The 11,621-nt window shown below is 39.2% G+C and overlaps 1 protein-coding gene across 1 annotated transcript; it reads left to right on the top strand.

Annotated features, from left to right (window-relative positions):
• The first annotated feature begins 9,759 nt into the window (after positions 1–9,759).
• On the top strand, positions 9,760–11,233 carry LOC110896678 (UDP-glycosyltransferase 91A1). The gene has a single exon (XM_022143877.2). It carries the CDS (start codon positions 9,785–9,787, stop codon positions 11,168–11,170), a length of 1,386 nt encoding a protein of 461 aa, XP_021999569.1. The 5' UTR covers positions 9,760–9,784; the 3' UTR covers positions 11,171–11,233.
• Positions 11,234–11,621: the final 388 nt, after the last annotated feature.

Genomic DNA, 11,621 nt, shown 5'->3' with positions numbered 1-11,621 from the left:
GTTGAAAATTTGGCGACACTACCTTTTTGGTTCCAAGTGTACGATCTTCACAGATCATAAGAGCCTGCAACACATCCTCAGCCAAAAAGAACTGAATATGCGCCAACACCGATGGGTAGAACTTCTCAACGATTACGACTGTGAGATCCGTTATCATCCTGGCAAAGCAAATGTCGTTGTCGACGCCCTGAGCAGACGAAGCTATTTGCATAGTGTTCGTAACGTTCACGCCCAGCATCATCTCGAAACCCTCATCCGTGACGCTCAGCATGCTTGTTTTACCAAATGCACTTTAAAGAAAGAAAGGATTCACCATAATGGCGAATAGTTAGTGAATAAATCGAATGGGATATTTCATTATTTGGACCGAATTTGGATTCCCAAAGGCACTAACTTGCGATAAATCATGTTGGATGAAGCCCACAAGTCTCGATATTCCATTCATCCTGGCGCCGACAAGATGTATCATGACCTTCGTCTGCGATACTGGTGGCCTGGATTGAAAAAGGATATCGCAATCTATATTTCGAAGTGCCTAACTTGCTCGAAAGTCAAGGCTGAACAACAGAGACCCTCTGGCTTGCTTGTGCAACCCGAGATCCCGATGTGGAAATGGGAAAGCATAGCCATGGACTTTATCACGAAACTCCCGCGTACGACTTCAGGTCACGATAGCATTTGGGTTAGCGTTGACCGTATGACTAAATCCGCTCAGTTCCTGCCGATACGAGAAGACTTCAAGGTAGAAAAAGTAGCCCGAATCTACACCGACGCGATCATTTGTCTACACGGTACGCCTCGTGACATCATCTCTAACCGCGATGGCCGGTTTACCTCGCGTCTTTGGGAAACATTTCAATTTGCTCTCGGTACTACGCTTAATCTAAGTATCGCTTTCCATCCCCAAACCGACGGTCAGACTGAAAGAACGATTCGTACTCTTGAAGACATGCTTCGCTCGTGTGTCATAGATTTCGGTGGTAATTGGGACGCGTACTTACCTTTAGTCGAATTCTCGTACAATAACAGTTATCATTCTAGCATATAAATGGCACCATTTGAGGCATTATACGGAAGAAAATGTCGTCAGAAAAGTTACGCCGATAGACGACGCAAGCCCTTTGAATTTGACGTTGGCAATCACGTACTCCTAAAGGTATCACCTTGGAAGGGTGTGATCAGATTCGGCAAGAAAGGAAAGCTCACGCCTCGATATGTTGGACCCTTTAAGATTCTGGAAAGGATCGGAAAAGTTGCCTACAGACTCGAACTACCAGAGGAACTTAGCAACGTCCACCCGACTTTCCATGTATCGAACCTCAGAAAATGCCTAGCCGAGCAGGATTTACAAGTTCTGCCTAAGGATCTACAAGTGGACGAAACATTACATTTCGTGGAGAAGCCTGTCGATATCATGGACCGAGAAACCAAGAAGCTCAGGCGCTCACGCATTCCCATTGTGAAGGTTCACTGGGAAGGCAAACGAGGCGCAGAGTTCACCTTGGAACTCGAAAGCGACATGAAGGCGAAGTACCCGCAGTTGTTTGTTACGACTTAAGACTAATTTCGGGGACGAAATTCCCTCAAGTAGAGGAGGCTGTAATGTAAGACCCTTATTAAAAGGACGAGATTTAATAATAAATTACATGAATTTCATACTAAATCAGAGTTTACAAAAAGTTTTCATGTTTATAGACCATACATATTCATGATACGTACAAAACAAGTTTTAAAGTAACCCCTACTAGTCAACTACTGACTAGTTTAAACATTCAAAACACGGTTAACAAATCATTTACAACATAATCATAGTCTAGACAAAGTTAAGTTTAGCGCGGAAGCTTCAAAAACTAGTGTTCGGTTCTTGAAAGCATGCTTGATCACCATCCGGAATGTCCACTCTTTTACCTAGAGTCAATACCACTTAGAAAGTTAGTATTGACATGATTATAATTCATATAAACAAGTCCTAGCATCAAACCATCGAAATAAAAATAAAATTTCAGCTTTGCTCCTGTCGCGTGTAGCGACAGGTCTTCGCGTGGCGCTGGAGGCCCCGCGTGTCGCGCCAAATTCTTAGACTCCCCTCGCGTGGCGCGGGGTAGTACGTTTTCTAGCAGGTCCAGTTTTTGGACCTGCATTATTCCCAGCTCCGAAAATTCATAAAATTCCCACTTTAAATCCTCATAACTTTTTACTCGATTATCCGTTTTAAGTGATTCTTTTTCCTATGAGTCCGTAATAAAATTACGGAGCCAACCATGTAAATTTCATATTATAAAAACTGAATTATGAATAAACGGTTTACAAAATCCTTGTTTTAATTATTCGACCCGTTAACTATATGTGCATAATTCCAATTTCTTATTCTAAAACCTTTTAGATGCAATTACCCAAGTTCCCGAGCTTGTACATCTTGGTGTATTTGCGCCATTCATGGCTTTGTGTTTCCTTAGAACTAAAAGCTCGTTTCCTCGGAATTCAACATTCTGTTTTAAAAGACCTTTGCAACATACTTCTTATTATTTGATCCAATATCCCGGATTCACAACTTAAAGTATGATAGCTAGATTCATAAGCGTAGTGCAATCCAACACTTAACAACTTACGAGACTTTCAAGCCGCTACTTTCATGATTCTTTTTATGGCATCAATTCGATCCGTTTGACTATCTAGTGAAAACCATCACTTTATTAACAAGTCAAACCCAATTCCAAATCTTTATTTTGACCCGTTTGACGGTCGAGTGAACTTCGCCACTTTAAAGACACATCAAACGCATCTATTACACTACGACTTCATTTATACACTAAACCCAAACATTTATGCATAATTTAACGAGACTAAAATCACGTACCTTTAGAGCACACCCTTCAAGCGCGTATCTCCTCCTCCGGCTTGTCCGCTTGACGATCCGGATTATTTGCCTAAAGAGTTCAATCCAACTTACATTTAGAACCCTTTTTGTAATTATTAACACATAAACTGCCACTATAGTCAATTATGCGTTTTTATCTGATTTTTAACATATTAATCCCTCCACTTAGGCATTTCAACAAACACCTAGCGGGTCAAATTTTCACATGATTATTACCAAGTTCATGACTTGTTAACTTATCTAAATCAACTTCAATTAAGCAAATACACACATATTTCAACATCAATATTTCAGAGATTATCTCATAAATTCAGTTTACACTAAAACAAGAGTCTTAATCTTAGTGTTTATCAAGTTCTACTAACTTATTAATCACTCACTATGGTGATTATGAACCTTACAAACATCATGCAAGATTTTGACAAGAATCACCTAGGGTTTGTCCCTAAACCTTATATCACTTCCAATTTCATATTTACAACACATAATCAAGCTCAACACTCGATTTCTATCACATGCAAGGAATTCGGGTTGAATCAAAACAACCTAATTTGACATACCTTATGATCCCCTTGACGAGGTGATCACGAATCTATGTTCAGATTTCGATTTTAACTTGGTTTGAGCCTTTAATTTGAGAGTTTAGTGAATGTTAGGGTTTTAAGAGTGGGGGTCGCCCTTCTCCTGCTTCTGATCGAACCAGACACGTCAATGGTGTGTTTGTTTTTTTTGTTTTATTAAACTTAATAACATAAGTTTCAATTTTAACAACATAGGTCCCTCCACTTTTTTATTTAGTTTATATCTTTGGCATTTTAAATTTATTCATGTTTTAAAACAAGATAACTAACTAACTGGGTTATTTATTTCCTAGTTAGCTCATTCTCGTTTATTTCGTACTTTATATAATGCTAATATAAAAGCCTTTTTAAATTTCGGTGTGTTGGAAGTCAAGGTACAAGTCAAAGTCAAAGGAAGAAAAGATTGCTAATTGCGATCTGTCACTCCTTGCTTAACTATTGATTGTACGTCAATGACTTGTAATCAAATCTTTTTATTTAATCGCTTTAGTTGTATTATGTGGAGTATCTATTAATAATCGAGGTTTAATCGATGTTTATCGCATGTTTTATCGCTTTATCGCATCGCAATCGCATTCGCGCCTTGATTGTTAGGTTCTGAATATTGTTTTACGTGTGTGTGTTACTTATATGTTACTTGTGCATGTTTACTTTGTGTTTGTGGTGATTAATCGAAACGCAATCGCAACTCTATCGCAACGCAACTTAATCGCAAACGCTAAACGCAAGATAATTAGGATGATTGTATGTTAGATATAGTAGTTGTGGATTTATTATTAATCTATCGATCGGCACGCCATCCGACACTTGCACTCCCTTTCCCTTTTGGCAACCTATAAATACCCCCCTGTCACATCACATCAGTAATGTGACAGCTCTCTTGTTCAACCAGCGTTCCAGCCCTCGTTTCTCTCGATTTCTCGTGATTCTTGTAAGTTTTCAACTCAAATCTTGTACTTCTATGATCTACACACACTTCTTCATCATTTTCATCTTTGAATCTTAACTTTTAACCGTGAAATCAACGGATTTGAGGTGTTCTAGGATGATGTCATCATGGAGTTCTTATGAACTTCAAGTTTTGACCTCATTCCACCAAGAATGACCCAGATATGAAGGATTTCCACAAGATTTAACATTGTTTTCGCATAGATCTAAACATCTTCAAGTTAAAAGGATTGAAAGAAGCTTTTCCAACCTTCTTTCAACTCTTTTACACTCAATGCACTCAAAACCGATAGAATCAGAGCTCGTTCAGGTCTTCAACTCCTTCTTAGTGAAGTTTCGCTCCGAGATCTGATCTCTATCAAAGAGACAACCGATTTTGGGTTGAACAGGAACAACCGTCACGAACAGTTAACTGATCGGATAGGGGTGATTCCCGTTCGATCGGGTAACCTGGGTCTGATGGAGTCCCCGTTGTTTAACACGTTGTCATACCGTCTTGAGCAAACCGCAAAACTTTTTCAAAATAATCAAGTTCAAAATGATCAGGTTCGTTGGGACGGATTGCCGTCCGATCGGATTGCCATCCGATCGGATTGCACTTGAGATTCAACACTTAGACATTTTCAAATTTCCAAACAAACTGAACGTCGAACGGATTGCCGTCCGATCGGATTGCCATCCGATCGAACGACAATCCGATCGATTGACATTTGGAACTTCGAACGGGAAGTGCAAGTAGTGCAATTTTTAGGACACCTGGTTAATCATGAAGGCATTCACGTGGATCCCTCCAAGATAGAAGCAATCACAAATTGGAAGGTTCCGCAATCAGCAACCGAAGTTAGAAGTTTTCTAGGATTAGTTGGCTACTATAGGCACTTCATCAAAGACTTTTCTAAGATAGTTGTTCCATTAACCAAGTTAACCTGTAAAACTATTAAGTTTGAATGGTGACCCAAGCAAGAAGAGGCCTTTAGGATTTTAAAGAAAAGATTATCAAATGCCCCAATTCTTGGCTACCCGAAGGAACCGAAGATTTTGAGGTACTGTGATGCTTCCAAGCTGGGATTAGGTTGTGTGCTAATGCAACGCAAAAAGGTAATTGCGTACGCATCAAGACAATTGAAAAAGCACGAGGAAAATTATACGACTCATGACTTAGAATTAGGAGCAATAATTTTTGCCCTTAAGATGTGGAGACATTATCTGTACGGGAGTAAGTTTACTGTCTATAAAGATCATAAGAGTTTAAGGTACATATTTAGGCAAAAATAATTAAACATGAGGCAAAGAAGATGGATGGAAATTTTAATTGATTACGACTGTGATATCCTATATCATGAAGGAAAGGCAAATGTTAGCAGATGCCTTAAGTCGTAAGTACCATGAAAAGCAAAGGCGAGTTCGTGCTCTTAGACTAAATCTACAACTAGATTTAATGGAACAACTGAAAAATGTTCAAGAGACAGCAATCAGGACGATGCTGAAGGAATGAAAGGACGGATAAAGGAATTAGAGCAAGGAACTGACGGAATTTGGAGATTCCATAAGAAAATATTTTGGGTACCTAGGCAAGGAGATTTAAGAAATAAGATTTTAGAGCAAACCCATAAATCTAGGTATACGATGCATCTTGGTAATAACATGATCTATCAAGATTTAAGGAATAATTTCTGGTGAATAGGAATGAAAAAGGACATAGCTAGATACGTTTCTAAGTGTCTAACTTGTTCACAAGTTAAGGCAGAACACCAGAAACCTTCAGGTTTACTTCAACAATTAGAAATTCCTGTATGGAAATAGGAACTAATAACAATGGATTTTGTTACTAAGCTACCCAAAACTAGGAAAGGTAACGATGCAATCTGGGTGATTGTAGATCGATTAACCAAATCATCTCATTTCCTACCAATGAAGGAAACCTTTAGCATGGAAATATTAGCTAAGTTATACGTAGACGAGGTAGTATCCCTATATGGAGTCCCACTCTCCATTGTATCAGATAGGGATAGTCGTTTCACTTCGCATTTCTGGACAAGTTTTCAAGAAGCAATGGGGACACGATTAAATTTAAGTACTGCATACCATCCCCAAACAGATGGACAAAGTGAAAGAACGATCCAAACTCTAGAAGATATGCTTAGGGCATGTGTAATAGATTTCGGTGGAAATTGGGTTGACCACTTACCACTAATAGAATTCTCCTATAACAATAGTTATCATACAAGCATCAATGTTGACCCGTTCGAAGCACTGTATGGACGAAAGTGTCGAACTCTAGTATGATGGGCAGAAATAGGAGAAAGTCAATTATCAGGTCCAGAGATTGTGCAAGAAACCACCGACATGATAACTCAAATCAAGGAAAGACTGAAACGGCTCGAGACCGCCAGAAGAGTTATGCGGACAATCGACGTAAACCGTTAGAATTCCAAGTTGGGGACAAGGTACTATTAAAAGTTTCTCCTTGGAAAGGGGTAGTTCGATTCGGTAAGAAATGAAAGCTGAGTCCAAGGTACATAGGACCATTTACCGTTACCCAACGAATAGGACCAGTTGCCTATCAATTGCAACTACCAGAAGAACTAGCCGGGGTACATGATGTGTTTCGTGTATCTGACCTTAAAAAGTGTTTATCTGATAAATCACTGGTAGTACCTCTTCAAGACATAGAGGCAAATGAAAAATTGAAATTTCTTGAAAACCCTCTTCAAATAGAAGACAGAAAGGTTAAGCACCTCAAACACAAAAGATTGGTGCTAGTCAAAGTAAAATGAGATTCGAAAAGAGGACCTGAGCACACATGGGAGTTGGAGTCGGAGATGAAGCGAAAATACCCTTACTTGTTCCAATAAATCTCGAGAATGAGATTTTAAATAAGGTGGGGAGGATGTAAGGACCTGCACAAAAAAACACCCTAAAACACTCCGTAAGTAAAAGCCCGAACCCCTAAAAACCTAACTTTTATGAAAAATCAAGAAAATCAGATTTCAGGGTTTGCTCGCGGGCCGCGAAAGATTTAAGCCAGGTCTACGCGGGGCGCGACAGACCTAAGGATCTCCAGATAAGCTTCAAGGCCACGTGTCACACACGTGGCGAGGCTAGGGTATGACACGGCAGCCCTAGCCGTAGCTAGGGTGGCCCTCGCGGAGCGCGTAGAACGGCCTAAGGCCTTCGCGGGCCGCGACAAACTCAAAAATTTGCTATAAATTGAACGTTGCATGGCCATTTCAGCCTGCTCAAAATTTTCTTTCAAAAACGTAACATTCTGCTCAAAATAATGTGTTTAAGTAGGGAAACGCTGCTACGATCACTACTACGATACAATGTCCGATCGATTAAAACAGATCCGATGGATGTTTAAGTGCTGCCCGAATCTTGGTCTATACTTTGTCATTCGTCGTGAGGGTTTCGATCTCGTGAGTTATCGTAAATGTTGTATTAAGTTACTAACCTAGTTTCGTTTGCATTATTTAACTAGGTTACCAGGCTTAATCAGTAGACAAACTCTGTCCGTCTAAACTTGCAATGTGAGTCATTCTGTTTTTATCAAAGTCGTTGTTTTGTAAAACCTTAAATGTTTTCCAGTTATAAGTACAGGGATTAAGTCTTTGCAAATCTTTAATTACTGGCAGTAAGTGGGGGTATTGTGCACATTACTACTGTTTTATCACTCTTGGGTGGGCGAGTCTAATAAGTGATATGGCCATAGTCATAGATCCGGTCGAGTGACAACTGGACCAGATAATTATAAGATAGGGGCAAATGTAAAAACTCTTAATACTGTAATTTATAACAATGTATGGTTTTGTACGAATTGGATGACTCGTCAGTATTTCCCGCTGATCAATTTTTTTTAAAACATGTTTCAGGTGATTTACTGTGAACCAGGAAAAGTGACGCGTAGCACTCCAACTTTAATGAAGTGGCTCAGTAAATAAATAAACATGTTTTTGTAATTAGGGAATTTCACAGTGAAATTCCTTTATTGTAAAAATACGGGGTTTGTCCCAAAACTTATAATAAAATAATTGGCTATTTTCAGTTTAACGATCCTGTTAAAATTTCCGCTGCCAAATCAACCACCAATACCAAGGGGTTCTCTCCCACGGCTTCCAGACCGGGCAACTGGGTCGGGGGCCGTGACAGCGAAGCGCGTGAAAATCCCTCTATTAATTATTAAAATTAAAAGAAAGTGGTCATGAACATTAAACAAATTTTTAGTTGTTATTATATTTTTTTCTACCTTTTAATTATTTTATTATATCAATTAAACATATTTTGTTTTTCTATTATAACTTTTATCAAAACCATATTTTATAAAGTTTTTTAGTATGCAGTTACGACGTGTCTATTTTTTATCTACATTTAATATTTTTTTATATATCGACGTCGTTTATCCTTTACATTATTTTAATGATATAAGTAATGCCTTATAAACTTTAGAAAATAGCGTTGCGACATACTTATTTTATTTATATTTGAATATAAGTTTTGTTGGAATCGAACAGGTAAAATATAATTGATTTTTTTTTTGTTTTTTATTGTGACGAAATGAACCAATACCGTGTGCACCACTTCGGTAGAAGTATAGAGTATATTTTATATATTGTAAGCTATAGCGAGTGTTGGTACCAAATCCCTACAATGACTAACTAAACTGACACCGTCTTAGCAACATCAATGCCCTGTCGATTTCGACCGAATAACATTGGTACCGCATCGTTATTATTGGAACCACTATTCGTTTTTATGGTTTTCAAGCATTGTAAAACACGTGTTAACATCATTTTGGTCATATCATTACTTTTATTTTTTGATTGTATCTTTTAGTTACTATACCGAGTGCTGAAACCATGCCGATTTTATTATAAATCGAACCGATACTAACCATAGACCCACCGCAACACGCAGAGAATATTACTAGTTAGTAACATTAGACACTATGCATATGATACAACAAGTGTCATTGTTTTAAGACACCTAAAGGTTATATTTATATACTATAAATAAATATATAGAGTTAGGTTAACGTACAAGAGTCCTTATCCTACATTACGTAGGCGATCATCTCAGCCGTCAGATCTTCATCCCACATTGAAATCGCATGTTGGTTTTTTAACATGTGATTTCATCAAAGTTACCACATGCGAAATTGTTACAAAAAACCAACATGCGTTTTATCAAAATTATCACATGCGAAATTGTTACAAAAAACAAACATACGATTTGATTCATGTTATTTTACAACATGTGATTTTACATCGCGTACGTAGCGTACGTTACGCCATTTTATAGAGTAAACTTTTTCAAAATATATAGAATCAGATTTTGGATATAAGCTCCACTTTGAAAGCAATTCTCATAAACTGAGTTGATGGGCGACCAAAACTATGCTAAGCTCCACATAGCAATGCTTCCATGGCTAGCCTTTGGCCACCTTATCCCCTTCCTTGAACTCGCAAAGCTTCTAGCCTCCAAAGGTCACAACATCTCCTTCATATCAACCTCTCGAAACATCGATCGCCTCCCTCAAATCCCACAAACCCTAACCCCTTTTATTCAATTTATCAAAATCAATCTACCAAAAGCTCTAAATCTCCCGGAAAACGCAGACTCCACCAAGGATTTACCCTTCAACAAGGTCAAGTACCTCAAACTCGCATGCGACCGCCTCCAAACGCCCCTCGCCCATTTCCTTGAAACCTCATCTCCGGATTGGATTATGTGCGATTTCGTTACTTACTGGGTTGGTCCGATCGCGGCTGAACGCGGCATCCGATCGGCTTATTTTAGTGTTTTTCCGGCCCTGATGTTGTGTTTCGCGGGTACCCCTGAGGTGGCCATGCATGGCGATGATTCCCGAGTAACACTCGAGGATTTTGTCAAACGACCCAAGTGGGTGTCGTTTCAATCTGAAGTTCGACCGAGTATGTTTCAACTCATCAGAGGGAATGAAAACTTCAATGCGGTCGAAGAAAACGTTAGCGATGCGTATCGGCTTGGGGCGACGGTCCGCGGCTGTGACGCGGTGATTGTAAGAAGTAGTTTCGGTTTCGAGCTGGAGTGGTTGAACCTCTTGGACGAGCTTTACAAAAAACCGGTCATTCCGGCCGGGCTTTTACCGGCAGCAGCGGATACCGAATGCCATGCATGTTGGCCGGAAACGAAACAGTGGTTGGACATGCATGAAAAAGGGTCGGTAGTTTACATTGCGTTTGGAACTGAAACAAAACCGAGTCAGTACGAGTTGACTCAGTTGGCTTTAGGTTTAGAGTTGTGTGGGTTACCGTTTTACTGGGTGTTAATTGATCAGCGTGGGGTATCAGATGATGACGTCATTGAGTTGCCATGTGGGTTTGAGGAGAGGACACGTGGACGTGGTGTGGTGTGTAGGGGTTGGGCACCGCAGTTCAAGATACTGAATCATGACTCGGTGGGTGGGTTGTTGATTCACTCGGGTATGAGTTCAGTGGTGGAAGGGTTTCAACTCGGTAAACCGCTGGTGTTGCTGCCGTTCTTAATGGATCAAGGTTTGATTGCTAGTTATTTGGTGGAGAAGAAGATGGCATATATGATTCATAGGGAGGATGTGGATGGGTCGTTTACTCCAGAATCGGTGGCTGACTCACTGAGTCTTGTGATGGTGAGAGAAGAGGGGAAAATGTATAGGGAAAAAGCTAAAGAGATGATGGGTTTGTTCGGTGACAGAGATGTTCAAGATGACTATGTTGATGATTTGATTCGGTTTCTTCAAACATAGTTGTTTGGTGTCATGGTTAATGTTCCAACTTTAATTTAATGTAATACATTTTATTTTATTGAATTTTAGATTTGTTGATGACATATGTTAGATTAAGGTAACACACTCTTTCACTCTATTTCTCTTTATATATACATTATTCAATACATACAATTTCACTCTATTTCTCTTTATATATACATTATTCATTCAATACGTACAAACCCCATGAGGGGTAATACTACATGCCCCTAATTGGTTGAAATTCAATAGATACAAACCCCATGAGGGGTAATACTACATGCCCCTAATCGGTTGAAATGGGCGGCAGCTTTAATAGTGTCAGGCAGCTGTCTGACACTCCTCTAATGGACCAACAAATTTACGATTTTATCCCGTCCTAAAATTACGATTTTGCCATCAGTTCAAAACTATGTTTTTACCCCCACTTAAAAATAAATTTGCGTTTTTA

The sequence above is a fragment of the Helianthus annuus genome, chromosome 12, assembly GCF_002127325.2.
Source record: "Helianthus annuus cultivar XRQ/B chromosome 12, HanXRQr2.0-SUNRISE, whole genome shotgun sequence".
Taxonomy (NCBI): Eukaryota; Viridiplantae; Streptophyta; class Magnoliopsida; order Asterales; family Asteraceae; genus Helianthus; species Helianthus annuus.
This window is presented reverse-complemented; position numbering and strand designations above follow the sequence as displayed.